General features: G+C 60.2%; 1 protein-coding gene across 1 annotated transcript in view; it reads right to left on the bottom strand.

Annotated features, from left to right (window-relative positions):
• FBLN1 (fibulin 1) overlaps positions 1 to 17991 on the bottom strand; it is an 85679-nt gene that overhangs the window by 7869 nt on the left and 59819 nt on the right. Inside the window, exon 16 of the mRNA XM_045465487.1 lies at positions 16207 to 16338. Within this exon, the coding sequence (XP_045321443.1) occupies positions 16207 to 16338 (132 nt within the window). The remainder of the gene's footprint in view (positions 1 to 16206; positions 16339 to 17991) is intronic.

The raw sequence follows: 17991 nt of genomic DNA, 5'->3' as shown, positions 1-17991 counted from the left end.
CCCAGAAGCCCTGTGATTCTAACTGACCGAGTGTAAGTGCATGAAGAGCACGTCAAAGAGGATTTTAACAAGCAAGGTGATGAATCAAGAGGCTTCCGCGATTATCTCACGTCAGTGGAAGTTAACTGTGCTTTTTAAAAGAGATTCAGGTTAGGGGCGCCTGGGTGGCGCAGTCGGTTAAGCGTCCGACTTCAGCCAGGTCACGATCTCGCGGTCCGTGAGTTCGAGCCCCGCGTCAGGCTCTGGGCTGATGGCTCGGAGCCTGGAGCCTGTTTCCGATTCTGTGTCTCCCTCTCTCTCTGCCCCTCCCCCGTTCATGCTCTGTCTCTCTCTGTCCCAAAAATAAATAAACGTTGAAAAAAAAAAATTTATAAAAGAGATTCAGGTTAGAAAAGACAGAGGTTAAGAGTCACCTGTTGACGTAGCAAAGAGGGAGAAGCTGTCACTACTTGAAACCACGTGATAGTCATTTGCTTACTTGGTGACTATCGGTCTCCCCGCTGCCGTCTGAGTCTGGAGGCCAATGGCATGTCTCTCTTGGCCGTTCTTGTATCTCTGGTTTGTGGGACACTTCGTCCCACTTTGAACCTGACACATAGGTGGCGCTTAACCAACACTTGCTGGATGAATGAATGAATGAATGAATGAATGAATGAACTGAACACCAAAGCACTAAGCACAATCTGTAAGGTTGAAAATGATCACCCAGAAAGGAGACTGTCGGGGGAGAACGCACAGGAAAGGGGGACGAGCGAGAGCCAGGCTTCACTGTCCGGCCTGGGCAGCTGCCACGCGGAGCCAGAAGCAGGGAGGAAGGCAGAGCGCCGGCCTGTGAGGACGAGGTACCGGGGCCACGACCCAGGAGCTCAGAGGAGAGCCACGAGGTCTTGCCAAACACAAACGCGACGGCAACGGGGAAGGAGCACATCATCACCCGCGTCTCAGGGAAGTTTCCTTGGTAGAAATAATGATCCCTGCAGACGGGGATTAACAGCACAGACCAAGGGCAAAAAGGAAAACTCGAGAAAACAAAGATATACTGCTGGTACAGACAAAGAGAAAAAACTGCCATGTGGGGCGCCTGGCCGGCTCAGTCAGTGGAGCATGTGACTCTTGATCTCAGGGTTACGAGTTCGAGTCCCCACGTTGGGTGTAGAGACAACTTGAAGAAACAAAACAAAACTAGAGCATGGATGGGCTGGGAGAGGGAACAGAGCCGGCCAAGGGGAAGGGAGATGGGGGGATCCCACATGCCCGTGGCTTCTTGGGTCCTCACCATACTGCTGTCGGGAACAGACATCACCTCCCTTCTCCAGGGGGAGGAGAGTGGGCTCTGAGAGCCCAGATGCCCCAGGTCACACGGCTCACAGGTCTGGATGCCCGCCAGCTGGGACTGACCCCAAAGCCCAGCCCTTCCCATCCCACTGTGTCTCCTCCCCCCTCACGGTGCTGCATGATGTGGAGGAACCTTCCGGAATGTGCTTTCCCTGGCTGAATCACACACATAGGGCAAACCTGGCAGAAAGGAATGAACCATGAAGCAGTCACATAAGTAGTCGGCAAGGAAGGAACGGAGCTCCCGCAGCCCTGACTTCTCGCCCCGAGAAACACCCAGGCAGGTGCTTGCGAGGAAGGGGGACAGGTGTCTGGGCTCCATATTTAAAATGCCAAATGGCAGGGAGCCTGGGTGGCTCAGTTGGTTAAGCATCTGACTTCGGCGCAGGTCACAATCTCATGGTTTGTGAGTTTGAGCCCCGCATCGGGCTCTGTGCTGACAGCTCGGAGCCTGGGCTTCGGATTCTGCGTCTCCCTCTTTCTCTACCCCTCCCCTGCTCACTCTCTGTCTCTCTCTCTCTCTCTCTCAAAAATAAATAAACATTAAAAAAAATTAAAATACCAAATGGCTCCCAACATGTCTCAGCAGAACTCACCGTCCGTATTTCTTGATCGTTATAAATGTGCCCCCGCCACGGGCCTCCCGTGAGCTAAGGCAGCTCCCCAGAGTCCACCTTGCCCTCCAGGAGAAATCTGGAAAGAAATGCCGCTCTGCATAGACCTGCCTTCCCCCTCGATGCGGAAGCTGACGTCTCTGCAGCGCTTGCGAATGTGCTCGCGAAGCCCATTCCCGTCTACCCTCTCGTCCTCCTGTGTCAGCCTCGTTCGTCCTGGAGGAGAACACGGGCTCGGCGCGGTGAAGTGAGTCAGGTCTCGGCATCAGGGAGCCAGCCCTGGGCCACCGCCCCTTCCACCGAGCTGCGTGGCCCGCCGGAGGAAGAGAAGGCCTGGTGCTTTTCCGGAAGGGATTGGCCATCTGATGTACTGACTTGCACCGACTTGGCCAAAAGTGTGCCCTTGAAGGGAGGGATGGGCAATCCTTTCCTGCCCCTCCCACCTGCCTGCTGGGGTCCTGCTGCCCCAGACCCAAGCTTGCCAGCCGCTCGGATCTCCCCAGATGCCCCCCGCCCCCAAATCCACCGGCCTCCTCCAGCCTCCAGAGAACGCGAGACTGGAGGTCAACAGGCGCCTGGCTTCCAACCCTGACGCGCCATCACTATGCAGGCGGACGAAGCCCATCCACGGGAGTTTCCAGACCCTCCTGTCCGCTCCAGCCCCAGCCCCACCCTACCTCAGGCCAGGCCTGACCTTCCAACACCTTCTTCCTCACCCCCAATGCACTCCCCGGCTGCGGCCACAGCCGGCCTCGTAGAACGCAAGTTCTGGGCTCGTGCGAGGCCCTGGCACACATCACATCCCACCCACCCCAGCCCCCGGCTCCCAGAGGGTGTGGAGCATACACCTTGACCAGGCCCCCACGCCCTGTCCGGCCTGATTTCTCGGCACTCTCTGCTCCGGCCACGCCGAGCCCCTCGCGGTCCCCCCAGGATGAGCAAAGGCTACGGAAGGGGCAGGGTGCACACAAGTCTTGCCGACGTGACTTAGCATTAAAGACCCGGGGACCCCAGACGCAGACAAGTCCTGCCCTCCACTTTCCAGAGGGCAGTACAGCACCACCCTCCTCCTTCAGAGGCAGCCAAGGCCCCGAGGAATTTGAACGCCGGCCGGGTGGTACCGAACGGGTACCCCAGGCCCCAGCAGCTGGCTGTGGCGCATGCCCTCTCTTCTTTATTCCTCCGGCAAGCACGGAGTCCCGGCTCTGGGCAGGCAGCGCGCCCGGTGCCGCGGTTACGAACACCGACCGGCGCTGGTGTGGGTCCTCATGGAGCTCCGGGCCCCCCGCCGAAGTCAGACACAGATGGTGGGGCGGCGAGGCTGGGAAAGTAAGCAAAGAGGCTCCGGGAGAAGTGTTCACCCCAGACCAGGCCCCGGGAGCTCGTGGAAGCTTCCCCAGGGAGTCAGTCTCGGCTGGACGTTGAAGGGCCGGCCGGCCCGCCCGGAAGAACTGGGGGTGGGGGGTGCTCAGACATGTGGAGGCAGAGGAATTTCAGGGCTGGGCTGGACCTCGAAGAGCAGGGCTTTGCCCGGCCCGAGGTCACACAGGAAGGTCACGGCCCAGGCGCCCCACGTGGAGTCCCAACACCCCGCGTGCCCTCCCGAGTCCGTGCCTCCGTTTCCTCATCCGGAGATGCGGCGAGTCTCCTAGAGGTTCTGCAAGTGGCATCTGGAACGTGCCGGACGAGGGAGGGTCACAGCTATCGGTCTGACGGCAGCGGTGACCAGGACGCCACTCGGGGGTCCCCGGTCTTGGCCACGGAGCGGACGTTCCTCGCAGGGCCCTTCTGGAAACACCCGACATCAAGGCTGCAGGCAACGCTCTTCGCGATCATGGGTGATGGGGGGGGGTGTCTGCGTCCTGTGCGTGTTTATGGCTGTCAGCCGAGGCTTCGGAAGATTCGGGTCGTCACCACACTTTCCTTCGGACGTTGCACAACATGCCTCTGCGGCTGTTTGGCTTTGTTCTTGCTTTTGTTTTAAAACGGGGAACAATTTACGAACACGCCCGGTGATATCAAAGACCTCCCCCCCCCCAAAGGCGCACGACGGCAGCGGTAGGAGAGAGTCGCAAATCATCCTGGCTGGACACAGACGGTCCCCGGCAGAACCTCGGGGGACACGAAGGGGCTGCTCTGGGCTCGCTCTAACCCCATGGTGACCCAGGAAGGCACACCCCACCTGCCCCCTCCTCCCCGCTAGCCCTCTGTGTAGCCCTCACCACCCGCTGACCGTGAACATATTCTGCTTGTTTCTTTCTGCTCCTCCCCTCTGGAATAAAACGAGTTTGTCGCAAGGATTCACGTCTGTCCGTCTGTCTTGGTCACTGCCGTGTCCCCTGGACTAGGACCTACCCCCGCAGGACACAGACGTTATTTGCGGGAAGGAGGGATATGAGAAGAGTCCCAAAGGGCCCATCCAGGGTGCTGTGGGGGTGCGGGGTGGAGTAGCTCAGTACTCTGCCCGCAGGGGTGCGGAGGGCGTACAAGAGGCGATGACCCTGCCCTGGGCTTTGAGGGATGGGTAGGAGTTTACCCAGAGGAGAAAGAGCTGAACGTCATGGCTGAAGTCTGGAAGAAGAGAGAGGCCACGGAGCGTCTGGGGTCTGAGGCCCGGGCTGGTGTGGCTTGCGCACAGTGGAGGGAGGGGAAGGGACAAGAGTGCTGAGCGCCGAGGAGGACAAGGACAGGCCTAGGCTGAGGACGTCTCTCCAGCCGGGGAGGAGGGGCTTAAAAGCCGGCAGTCCCAGCCACAACTGGCCGTGGGGGTCCCTGGCTCCCGGCTTTCAGAGCCAAGTGGTTAGAGCACCTTTTGCTGAGAGAAGAGGACAGTTGACCAGGCTCAGCGGGTGCCCGTGGGACCGTGCAGCCAGGTACAGGTGGAGGCCGTCTGTCACAAGCAGCCCCATGTGACACACGGTCCAGGTGCGGGTGGGGTCGTGAGGCCGGACGAGGCTCGCGAGAACAGCATCTCGGGGTCCCAGGACCCACAGCTGGCCTTCTCAGGAAGTCACAAGGGGGTCCTCTGTCCCCACATTGTCCCTGCCCTCAGTCCACCAGCCCCAGTCCTGGCCGATCGCTGGAATCCCGCCCTGCACCAGGCGCGGGGCTGGGCCCTCTGGGTGACCCGGGGTTCACGGACGAACGTACTTCCCACCTCTCGCCCCTCTCCGCACCCTCTGTGACACCATGACACCGCTGTGACCCTGCTGCCTTCCACCTGCTCTGCGTGTCTGGACAGCAGTGACCTGAGGCCTTGGTCCGTGGGGACCAAGCAGGCACGGGGGCGGGAACTCACAGACGCCCCCAGGCCGGCGAGTCTCCGGGCACCTCGGCCCACCAGCAGGGCCGGTGTCTTGAGTTTTGTCTCCTTCCACCCTCCTGCCCCGGGGCCGGGACAGTCCCACCCACGGCGGCCCCACAGCCGTCCGGCCCACCAAGCTCTCAAGCCGCACCATCAGCTGAGACTCACCACGAAGCCTGTCCGGGGGCTCAGACGCGAGGCTCCGTGTGGCCTTCTCTTGTGTCGTCCTCTCTACCACGCTGTCCCCTCCCTCCCCGAGGTGGCCGCGGAGGGGGCCGCTCGTGTGGGCGGCAACCTTTGACTTTCCCCGGCCGAGTCCTGGGCTGCTGGCTTGAGTTTGGTCCAGAAAGCTGAGCTGGGGGGTGGAATGGGGAGGTCCCTCCTGGGGCGGAGGCCCGGAGTGCAGGACAAATGCCCCGCATGCCACCTGGGGCCACTGAGGCAGCCCGGGCAGGAACAGGGCGGTGTCCCGCTGTTCCCCGTGGCCCCTGCGTGCCTCGCTCGGGTGGACCCAAGAGCACTGAGCCCCAGTGAGCCCTCTGGGGGCCCGGCGTGAGCCTGGGGGAGCTCCGGGGGGCATCATCAGCTGTGTGATGGGGCGACTCTGAGAGTCTGTGCCTGTGAAATTGGGGGTTGAGAGCCCCCAATCCAGCTGCCCTTCCGTATGGTTACGCGGTCAGGCATAGCGCCAGGCCCGGTGCCTTCACCCCATCTCTGCTCCACAGGATCCCAGCACAGGGGACACAAGAAATGTCTGTGCCTCTCAACTCCATCCAGTCCCCTCCGAGGGACCCCCTCCCCTCCACCTCCCCTCCACCTCCTACTTCCCTCAATGAGGCCTCCAGCCTCAGGGTGAAGTCAGGCCGCAGCCCATCCCGGGCCCAGAGGCGGCTGGGCCATCACCCTGGGAACCAAGCTGGCTGCTGGCCAGGGTGTGGCCCTGGGGTGACGGGCGGGCTGTGCCTCCGGGAGAAGAGAGAGCGCCTAATCCCTGGGATTTGCCATGAAAGCCGGGACCCGGCCAATCACTCGTCACCCGGCAGGGACAGCCTCGCTGTTGTTTTCAGATGGAATTTCTGAATCTGCTCCGTAATGTGTACTGATCCCGGGCCAAGCTTTCTGAATCAGGCGGCCAGACGGGGTCAGCAGCACATGTTTAACCCCTTAGGGGGTAATGATTTTAAAGAGGTGATCTGGGCCCTTGCTGGCTGGGACAAGAGATGGTGACCTGAAGCCAGATGGCTGGGTAAGCAAGCGCTTTGCTCTGAGAGAGGCCCGGCCTGGCGGTGGGGGGGGAGGGGGGGGGGTTGGGGGAAGGGAGGGCAGGGGTGCCATGAGGTTGGTGTCTTTGCTCACAAGCTCTTCTATCAGGGCAGCTGATGTCGTGCACCGCACACGAAAGAGGCTGCAAAGGGTACCCCCGTAGGGTTTTGCAGTGCGCAACACATTCAGCTGGACGTGGCAGCCGGGCCACACCCCATTTCTGTCTCCCTCTGAGACAATAACAGGTACGGAGCCTACAGGAGCTCAGACGGCAGGATGCTAGGGAAGCTAAGAGGCAGCTTCACGAAAGCAGGCTCTGTAGCTTGGGTGCAAATTTGTAGCACAGCACCCAGCCCAGGGCCCGGCCCAGGATGTTGTGCTGAATGAGGAAGATGATTCAAGGGTGACAGAACCCGGAAGGCATGGCCTCCACCATCCTGCCTCTGGCGGGCCTGCCTCGCCCGCGGAGGCCACCACGCGTGCTGATTCCATAAGCCCCGGGCAGCCGGAGCTGCTCTGGGGTGAACAGTCTTGGCCCGGTCCCAAGTGCCTCCCTCTGGACTGTCGTCCCGTCGGGGGGCACAAGCTCTCTCCTGCTCCAGCTCTAGGTGGCTGCCTCACAGGGGCTCATTTATCCCCTAACAGCCCACCCCGCTGTGTTCAACTCCGCTCCTACAAGGCGGTCGCTGACCTGGCCACGAAAGTGTTGCGGCAATGTCGCCGAGATGCAAACGGAGGCTCAGAGAGGTTCTGTGACCTGCCTGAGGTTGCACAGCTGTCAAGAGAGACCCGAGAATCAAGCCCAGAATGCCTTACCCCAAGCTCAGTGCTCCGACTGTGCTCCCAGAGACTCAATCCTGTCTTGCCCCCAAAAGGGCCACCGCAGCTACTGGTAGTTTTCAAATGGCAAACTTGAGGGGCGCCTGGGGGGCTCAGTCGGTTAAGTGTCTGACTTGGGCTTAGGTCACGATCTCGCAGTTCATGGGTTCGGGCCCCGCGTCCGGCTCTGTGCTGACGGCTCGGAGCCCGGAGCCTGCTTCGGATTCTGTGTCTCCCTCTCTCTGCCCCTCCCCTGCTTACGCTCTGTCTCTCTCTCTGTCTGTCTCTCTCTCTCTCAAAAATAAACACAAAAAACATTCAAACGGTAAACTTGAAATGAGCAATAATCCTTATGCACTCACAAATGAAATTTAGAATGCTATTTCAGAATGAAAATGTTCTCAGTTTCCTTTAAGAGGGGGTACCGCAGGAGGGTGTCAGCAGCCCCGTCAACGCACATCACGCTTCAGCACAGACAACGTGGGAAGCGGGGACTGTCAACTCCTTTCCATGGAGAGGGATCCGGTGCCGTTGGGATGGGTTTTCTGCACACCCCTTGTGCACCAGGCACTGCTGGGGGCTTTCACGTAATTGTCTGATCTGATTGCATTAATGGGCGTCTATAATTAGGGCACATCCCTTCCAAACCTGACTTAGGTAACCATCTCTCGGGTGAGTGGGACCGTCACGTGACCCTCCATTCATTCAGCTTTTACCAAGCAGCCGCGGTGCCAGGAGCCGGAACAGGAACGCGTTTCAGTTTCTCGGGGGCCCCAGGGGTGCCAGAGCCTCCCACGGGGCTCGGGGGCTCGGGGCAAACCAAGAACAGAGCTGGCACCTTGCGGACCTGCTCACCAGCTGCGGCTCTGACTGGCTGGCTGCAGGACCCGGGGGCGGCCTTTTGTCATTTCTTCTCCGAACAGTGATGCCCACCCGGGGGGGGGCCGTCCCACGAGGCGGCACAGGGAGCGTTCACGAGTGAGGAGGACGCTCAAGGGCGTGGAGCTTGTAAAAGGGCTCCGTGCGCGGGTCTGAGCGAACGCACGCGTGGCCACCCGGTGGCTTCTCCACTCGCAAGCAAAACCGGGCCGGACCTCCAGATCCTGTCCCTGGGCCCCGGGCGGCCTGGCACAGGGGACATGAGGCTGAGCCCTGATGTCAGAGGCCCATCTCTTCTCCACACCAGCCAGCATCAAACATCTCAGAAACCAGAGCTCGCGTGCAGATACGCGTGCATCTGACTCCACTCAGCCACCGACACTCACACATACGCCCCTCCACACACACTCATGCACACTTACCCCCAGGTACACTCACCCTCCCCCCCCATACACACACACACACACACACACACACACACACGCTGTCAGACCAGAGGGCTTTCCCAGAGACCAATTCACACATGGAGGAGAATCTGAATTTCGCTTCAGATTTGCAGGTTATGCTTAAAGCAAGTTTCCAGCCAGAGAGTGTCCTGCCCAGGCTGCAAACAGTCCCGCTAGGTTGCAACTGCTTTGAGGCGGTACAGCTTGGCCCAGGCTGAGTAGATCCCTCTGCAGCCTTGTGCCCCCCGCCCCCCATCAGCTCCCTGCGGGCAGATGGGGAAGAGGCAGGGTCTCCAGCAGCAGCCCCCTGCGCGGCCGCCCGTGGGAACAAGAGCGAGCAGGCCCTGGTTGGGTGAAGAATCAGAGAAGGATGTTCCAGGACCCTGTGCCCCCCCTCGGCACGGTGGTGTTTAAACCTCGCCTCTTGGGGCGCCTGGGTGGCGCAGTCGGTTGAGCGTCCGACTTCAGCCAGGTCACGATCTCGCGGTCCGTGAGTTCGAGCCCCACGTCGGGCTCTGGGCTGATGGCTCAGAGCCCGGAGCCTGTTTCCGATTCTGTGTCTCCCTCTCTCTCTGCCCCTCCCCTGTTCATGCTCTGTCTCTCTCTGTCCCAAAGGTAAATGAACGTTGAAAAAAAAAAAAAAAATTAAACCTCGCCTCTTGACCACGCAGATCGGAAGGAGTTCTTTGCTCGCAAAGGGGGGCCCGAGATCCGAGACCCCATAGCCAGGAACACTGCGAGTGCTCGAGCTGGAAAGGAGACGCTTCACTGCCTCTCCTCTCTGGCTGCTGCTGATGCCAGTGGTAGAGACGCCAGCTGGTGTAGACCAGAGTGCACAGGGCTGCACCACGCAGGCCATGGGACGGGAGGCTCTGGGGACAGGCGGCCCAGGTCCAAGTTCTGTCCTCCAATGCTCCCCAGCTGAGAGGCCCTGGCAAGTCACTTGGTCCCTCTGGCCTCAGCCTTCTCATCTGTGAAGTGGGGACAACCCCCATCGCAGGAGGCGGCAGAGGGATCTAGAAGCAGGGTGGACAGCTCAAGCCCCCCAAGGAACAGCACGGACCACCAGTGGCTCCCTCTGGGCCACAGAAGTCCTGGGAGTCCCGGCCCCGTGACCACCCCCCCCCCCCCCCGCCCCAGCCTCGCTTCTCGCCCTCGCTGTGCATCCTCGATGCTCTGGGAGCACCAAACTGAGAGTGGTGGCTTCCCACCCCGCCTCCTGTCATGCTGCCCCCGGGGCCAAGAACGCCTCTCGGCCTGGCTTGCTCCTACTCAGCTGTCAAGACCCAACACTTGTGTTACCTCTTCCAGGAAGCTTCCCTTGACTGCTCTGTGAGGCCAGTGGGTTTGGCCTCTCCTCTGTGTGCCCAGCACATTCCACACAGCCCCGGGAGGGTCCAGTTCGGTGCCCGTCCCCCTCTCCAGGCTGGGAGCTCCCAGAGAGCGCGGGAAGAGCACCTCTCAACTATCTTAGCCTCCAAGAGCCGACCCAGGGTCTGGCCGCAGGAGGCCTCCGCGTGTTTCTGGAACCACGGGGAAGGTGAGGTGATGGGGCCAGGGAGTGTAGGCAGGACCTCCAGACACACAGCACTCAGTAGGAAGCATGTGATGCATGTGGGTGTGGTTACTGGAGCCCAACCTGCGCTTGGTGCCGTGTGGTGGCAGGTCCCTGGGTCAGTGAAGAGTGTCGTTATTCCAAACCCCGGAACTCAGGGAGGTAACTGTTGAGAGTTGCCGCCCTGGAGGCAAGTTAGGGCGAAGGGCTGAGCGACGCTTGGGCGGAGACACTCCAGGATTCGTGTAGTGCTTGTCTTGAAGCCTCAAGGCCACCCTTCATGAGTAAAGACCGCCCCCCACCCTTCAAACTTAGGTGGTCAAGATGTCCACGGGGCACCTGGGCGGCTCAGTAGGTTAAGCATCCGACTCGACTTCAGCTCGGGTCATGATCGCACGGTTCGTGGGTTGGAGCCCCGCGTCCCTGGGCTGACAGTGCAGAGCCTGCTTGGGATTCTCTCTCTCTCTGTCTCTCTCTCTCTCTCTCTCTCTGCCCCCCCGCCCCGCTCTCTCTCTCAAAAGAAATAAACGTTAAAAAAAAAAAAAAAAAAAAAGGTTCGAAACACCAGCATGCTGAGTAAGGGAACGGGGCCTGGGCTACCCTTCTTGTGTTTCTCACCTGGTCACGGCCAAGCCCACCCCAGGCACCACCTCCTCCCGGCAGCATGGGCTGATGTGCCCAGGCAGGGGGACGGGGCTCTGCACCCACAGCACCTCCCACCGTGCTCTCCTGTCGCTCTCTGGGGAGTCGGCCTCCCTAGAGGCAGACACTGCATGTTCCCCGCTCAGCGCATAGTAGGTGCTCAAGAAGCATGGCAGAGCGGGCAAGCTGGTTAACTGAGCGGTCCTGGTGCCCTCCATGCCCACGGGCCTCCCCGAGCCCGGCCAGCGGGGAGCGAAGTGACTGCGGCCCACATTAGATTCCTGCAGATCTCCACCATTTAACCGTGGGAGCGGCCTGCATCTGAAGCGACAGTTCATACCTGCGTGAAACTGATCTGAGATGTAGTTTATGGCCAGGGTCTCTGAGGCCATGACACAGGGGCGGTCACGGTTCGAGCCAAAAGGTTCGTGGAAATCTCATGAGGCCCAACGCTAACGCCACGGGTACCGTGGGCACTGATTTGTTCTGTGTCCCTGCTCGTTTTAGTAAAATTACAGCCTTCCCGTTAATTAGGCACAGACTGAAAAAACTCTCTACTCCATCGGGGAAGGACAGTTAGCAAACCCGCCTCTTGTATTTCAGTTTATTTGGAGGGGGGGGGGGGGTTGGAGCTAACTACCTAGTAGTTTTAGGGCTGTTCTTATTTTAATTGATATTATTAATTATAAAGGGTGCCCACGAATGCAGTCAAATTTTAGGAATCCCACCTCACACATCAGGGGCCAGCGTAGAGGACCCCATTAAAAACAGGAAACGTGAGGGGCGCCTGGGTGGTTCAGTGGGTTAAGCATCTGACTTGATTTAGGCTCAGGTCACGATCTCACGGTTCATGGGTTCAAGCCCCACGTCAGGCTCTGTACTGCCAGCGTGGAACCTGCTTGGGAACCTCTCTCCCTCTCTCTCTGCCCCTGCCCTACTCTCTCTCCCTCAAAATAAACTTAAAAAAAAAAAAAAAAAGCCGCCAGGAAACGTGAGATGTACCACCCAAAGTGGACCGTGTGGAATCACACCTCCATCACAGGCTGGGGGCCCTTTCTTGCCAGGGAGGGGTGAGGGTTTCAGGAAGCTGTTTCCCCGTGGAGCCTGTGTGTGAGCTGGGGTGGTCTTCTCAGCGTGGCCTCGGGTAAATACGTGATCACCCACTGTATGTCACTGCCTGGTGGGGAACCCTCAAGTCCACGAAACAGCTATGTGGCAGCAAAAAGCTGCCGAGACCCCGTCAGTTTGCCCACTGGCCAAGGATCAGGCCAGCTGCACGCAAAATTAAAAGGCGGCTCTAAAAGGCAACTCAAGGGGCGCCTGGGTGGCTCGGGCAGTTAAGCTTCCGACTTCGGCTCAGGTCATGATCTCGCGGTTCGTGAGTTCGAGCCCCGCGTCGGGCTCTGTGCTGACAGCTCGGAGCCCGGAGCCTGCTTCGGATTCTGTGTCACCCTCTGTCTGCCCCTCCCCTGCTCGTGCTCGGTCTCTCTCTCTCTCTCTCTCTCTCTCTCTCTCTCTCTCAAAAATAAATTTTAAGAAACATTTAAAAATTTTTAAAAAGCAACTCCAGCCTAGTGCTGTCTATAGCTCCCCCTTGGCTCTGGGGAGGCTTCCACGAGTCCCTCCCCCCATCATAGCCCCCATTCCGGAGCCGTCACCTGAAGGACCCCTTCCCCACGCAGCCCCCGACTGCAGCCAGTAGGCTGCACAGCGAACCATGAACCCGGGGCCGGATGAGGAAGGCTTTTGTAGTGGCCCGAGAATACCTCAGGCATTAATAGGGCATTTTTGCACAGGCAGAAAATGCATTTTTCATTTTTCACTGACAGCTGGTTAAGGAGGAATGCCACAGGACGGCTGCTTGGGCTTTCCGCCGACAGCAGGAGCCGCCTTTATCCCCGCTAAGAACGGGCTTTTAAAGGATACGTTAGGGGAAGGCCTGGCCCTTTTAGGTTCCGGGTGGACTCAGGGCACTTTCTTCTGTCATTCGGGGGAAGAATGAGCTCAGTGGCCTCAGGGTCCTGGCGGTCTGTACCCTTGTTATTTCTCTAGGACCCAAATTCTCAGTCACTTTGCCCAAGTCAGCCCGGGCCGGGTATTCAGGGAGGACCGGGCTCCAGGCCCGCTCTGCCTCCAGCGCCCCTCACCCATGAATGGGGACAGTCCCGCCAGGTCACGGGGTTGTGGCCGGGGAGGAAGCACCTGCCCCTGGGACTCACTGTAAGCCACTCCTTCCAATGTGTGGAGACTCAGCTCAGACCACACCTCCTCCAGGAAGCCTTCCTGACCCCGGTGTCCAGTATCCGCAAAGCGCATGGCCTAAAGCGGGGAGGGGTTCAGCCAACACCTGTGAGTAGGTAGGTGTCCTTTCCCGGGTACGACAGGCAGCGGGGGGGCTGCACAGTGGTTCACACTGGGCCCAGAGCCCCCGGATCCTGCTGCGCAGAGCAGACAGGAGGCTTGCGTGGCTCTGGAAAACTCTTTCTTCCTTTCCCAAGGACATCAAGGGTTTCTGCCTAAGACATTGCTTGAAAAGAGAACAGCACCACTAAAAACGAGTTTGCAAACCCCGCCCCCCACCCCCCCCCCCCCCCGGGCCCCAAGGTGTTTCTGACGCCGGGTCCCAGGTGCTTACTTAACTCAGCTCCCTCCTTTGCCCCCAGGGAGACAGTCACACCCGTCCCTGAAGGTATTTGTGAGAACCGAGCCCCTGACGGACGTGGGGTGAACACGTGGCTTGCAGGCTGCTCACACCTGGGCTCAGGGCCAGCAGCGAAGCATCCAGTGCAGGTGGACACGTCTGGAGCTGCCGTGCTGTGCCCGTGTCCAGGGTCAGCATGTGCCAGCACGGCTACCCAAGAGGCCCAGAAGCCCCCGGGGTGCACAGGAGTTATTTGGGACAGAGGCAGGGTTAAGGAAGTCCAGGGAGGAGACCCTAAGCAGAGAAATAAGGCAGCCACGATCGGGTAGGTATAGAGACGAGAGGCCAACCCAAAACACAGCCCGGGTCCCGCCTCAGCGAGACCTTGCCATCCAGACTCCTCTGGCCTCAGTCCGTTGGCACAGGCAAACTCCAGGACCCCGGCCAGATGGGCCTCCTGCAGTCACACCGAGGAGCGGAGGTGGCCGGGCCCACCCGGAAGCGGAACGCATTCCCCGGGGCCAGCCCATCCCTCCTCCACGAAGCACCAGCCTGGATTCCAAAGACCAGGGCACGCGTGACCAAGTGCAGGGAGGGACAGCCGCTCTTGTCTTGGTGGCCTTATCCACATTCCATTCCCAGGGGCTCCGTTCTGTTCCCCGCTCTGCCCCGGGGCACCGTGGGAAGGACAGCACGCCCTCTCGCCTCTCTGGGCCTCGGTTTCCCCCTCTACAAAGAGGAATCAGGAGAGATGGTCTCCAGGAGCCTCCGGGCTCTGACACGCCAAGATTTTCTGCCCCAGTGGATGGGAAGCCGAGAAACGGAGACTCCCAGGTTGATTCTGTCCGGAGGACAGATGCAGCTAGAAAAACGCGCTGGTGGGCACTGGAACCGGGGCCCAGCCGCTGCCCAACCCCCTGGCTGGGGTCACCCAGGAGGGATTTAGCGGGGAACCGAAGGGGCCACCCCCCAAGAGAGCCCTCGCAGGCCACAGAGGCTTATCAGTTGTCTTCAGTGTCAGATTTTCATGATGGGTTTGTGGGGCCATCTGTCTCCCCGGCTGGAATGCAAAACATTCACCTATGGACCCGTACTGCCCGGCCTCGGGCCTGGCACAGACGGGGGCTCGGGGAAAAGAGCAGGAATGGAAAGAATGAACGAGTAAATCTGAAGGTTCCAGTCCTGCTCGTACGGTTCCAAGGCTGTGATTTACTCCGCGTGGAAGCCACGCCCACAGGGGTGGCAGGAGGGGGCCTCCCGGGCACCGCTGTTGCAGGTGAGGCACCACCACCCCACCCAAGCGGAGCAAACCCGGACCCTGCCTCCTCCTGCCTGCCCTCAGCCCCAGGCCCCGGGGGTCCCTGAAGGGCCTGTTCATCTAACGTGGGGGAAACTGAGGCCCAGGGTGTGCTGAAGGTTTCACGACGGCTCACAGCCAAGCTGCATATGCCCTCCCCTTGGAATCCCAGGGAGGACTAATGTACCATTAATTGTAATTAACTAATTATTCCTGCTGCGAACTAGCGGAGGAGGCGGCTGGGGGTGGGGAGCCCCTAAATGACTCAGTCATGTTTACAACATGCAAACCCATTTAAGAGCTTGTAAAGTCGCTATAAATGGCTCTTTGGCAACAGGGGAATAACGATTCCCTGTCTCCAGCTGCCAGTTTAACAACGGTCGGCGGCGCCGGGGGCGCGGGGAACAGGGTTCTAAGATCCAACAGCGCCACCTAGAGACCTCCTTCCAGAACGTTCTGCTCCAGGGCCGACCACTCTGCCGACTCTCCCGGTGGACGGACACCTCACAGATTCCAGGGCTTAGGAGACCACGAAGGCCAGTCCCTCCTGCCCCCGTTCGCCGTGCAGAAACGCCTGCCCCCGTTCGCCGTGCTCCCGGTGGACGGACACCTCACAGATTCCAGGGCTTAGGAGACCACGAAGGCCAGTCCCTCCTGCCCCCCGTTCGCCGTGCAGAAACGTGAGGAAAGGGCCCGGACCCCGGGGGCTCAGCTGCTCGGAAAACCCTGGGTCTACACCTAAGTCTAGAATGGTAGACGGGATTGTTTTCACTCCCCGAGAACTTAAGGTCTATAAAAACGTGACCGTTCAGGAGAGGTTTATGAACCACTTACCCAGACTCACCTGCTTCCCCGCCTGGGCCTCTGATGGAGCCCTTCCCCTCCCTCTCTGCCCCAGCGGAAGGGCCCCAGCCCTGCTCTGCGCTCCCATGGCGGGGCGGTGCCCGGGACCTGCCAGGAAGGACATCTGGACACGCCACAAGGCCAGCCGTCTGGGGCCGAGACCAGAGCTCAGGCTCTGACTCCTCCCTTGCTTTCCTTGCGTTGACCACCAGAATAAAAATCCTAACAGGTCCCACTGACCTGGGGATTGGGTCCTGAGACAAACACCTTGCCTGTGAGGTATGGCCAGAAGCTCATGGTTGTGAGACACAGAGACCCAGTTAATGCACCCACTCACGGGTGGGAGACTGGCCCAGCCGGGAGCGGACCCCACTCCAAGCCCGCGGTTGCCCTGGGGGTCCCCAGCTGGCCCTGCAGGACAAGGAAGGCTCTAGGAGCGGGGCTCAGACGGCAGCTGGGTGGTCCAGAGAGGTCGTCCCAGCAGACCGGCACAGCGGGCCTCTGCCAGGCCGCTGGCCGGGAGGACGAGGAGGCGTCTGGACAGACCTGAACGCCTCTGGCAACTCACCCACAGTCATGCCGTCCATGTAGCGCTTGATGATATCGAAGGAGTCGCGCAGGTTCCCTTCCGTGATGTCGAAGATGATGTCGGCGTGGTTGGCGGGATACATGGGCATGATGGCCCGGAGAAAGATGATCTCTGCAAGAAAGAAGAACAGCTTGGAGAGCCCAGAAATGCACCCCTGGGTCACGGGCACCCGGTGCCCGGGAGCCCTGCGCGGAGAAGGCGGAGGGGTCCTGAGGGCTCACAGGTCACAGCCTGTCCCCCTTGTTATCAGCGGGGAAACTGAGGCCTGGAGAAACCTTGGATCTTCTCTGAGGTCACAGAGTAATCAGCAGTGTCAGAGCTGAGGAGCAATTAGTAATTAGTCATAAATCTTCCCGAAGCTGGAAGAAGGGGAAGGGAGGCGGATGAGAGGCAAAGGGAGGGGGGTCAACAAGGGCAAGACAGTGGGTGGTCTCTTGCCCACGGTGATGTGGGTCAGCAAAGCTGCCTCTCCGGGAGCGCCGGGCAGATCGGTGGCTGTGTCTACCTCCGCGGCCTTCTGATACGAAGTGGGGCAGACTACCCCGGGCTCGGGGCGCGAGGCCCCGATTCTACCCTGGCCCTGGATGATCTGGAGGCGTCCTCCCTCTGGGCCTCAGTTTCCTCGCCTTTGGAGTGAAGGAGGCTGACTGGTGGTGCCCACTAAGGGTGCTTTCAGCATTAAAGGTCAAGGTCTGGATCTGTGGGGCCCGTGACGCCAACAGGCGTCTCCAGCCACGCTCCACTCCCTGCAGAATCAACTCAGAGACCGGCGCTGCCCGAGAGGCCACAAAACCGGCCGTTAGCGGTTTGGGAAGGATTTGTATGTGGTTGGCTGGAACGTGTCATTTTGCACGCGGCAGACCCCAGTCGGCGATTTTCTCCGAGTCCGTGCCTCCCTGCGGAGATCCCGTCCCGCCCCTTTGCCAGAGGAACGAGCTCCGTCAGGCGACCACGTCCCTGGGGAGCCTCTCCTGCCCTCGCCACCCCTCTCTCCCCCCTTCCCCCCTTTTATGTTCTGGCATGTGCTCTCGCGGGACCCCGTCGCAGGCTAAACACGGGGTGTGGTCACGCTGGCTCAGCTATACATCTGCCCTCAGAGGCTCACAGTGTTCTTCCTATCGCTGTGCCCCAGAGCCCGGCCTTGAGCCTGACCCCCGGGAGGCCCGGTCAACGTTTACTGCAGGAGTCGGTCACGGCGGAGCTCCTCCCAAGGCCAGAGATGAAACCCCTCCCCTCCCGGAGGAAGCGGGGACAGGAGATCACGGCAGCCCCGCATGGGGGATGTACACCCAGCAGCAAAAGGCGTGCAGAACAGCACCCACACACAGCCTCCCACCAGGTGCCGGCAGCAGGGGGGGGGCGGGGTTGGAACACTGTTCTACTCCTGGGCTCCCTGGATCCGATCCAGCCCCTCTGTGGTCAGCATCGGGTGCAGCCCCGTAATGGCTCCCAAAAGCCTTGGACTAGAAGCCCCAACCCCACCCACGTTAAGGCTTATCCTTTCCAGCCTGTCTCTTGCCAAGCCTCTACCCCTCCCAGCCAGGAAACCTGGGCTTAGTTCCTCAAATGCCCGCTGTCCCCCAGACTTACCTCCAGACCTTTCCACAGGAGTTCTGCTCCGCTTGGCACCCCCCTCTGTCCCTGCTCCCCACTTTCACTACGAACCTCCCACTTAGACCCCGGTGGGGAAGTCACTTCCTCCCAGAGGCCCTCCCTGACTCCCCAGCGCTCGGCAGAGAGCCAACACCCGAAAAGATATTTGCC

Source organism: Leopardus geoffroyi, chromosome B4 (genome assembly GCF_018350155.1).
Source record: "Leopardus geoffroyi isolate Oge1 chromosome B4, O.geoffroyi_Oge1_pat1.0, whole genome shotgun sequence".
NCBI lineage: Eukaryota > Metazoa > Chordata > Mammalia > Carnivora > Felidae > Leopardus > Leopardus geoffroyi.
The sequence above is the reverse complement of the archived record's forward strand: the minus strand, read 5'-3'. Positions and strand labels throughout refer to the sequence as shown.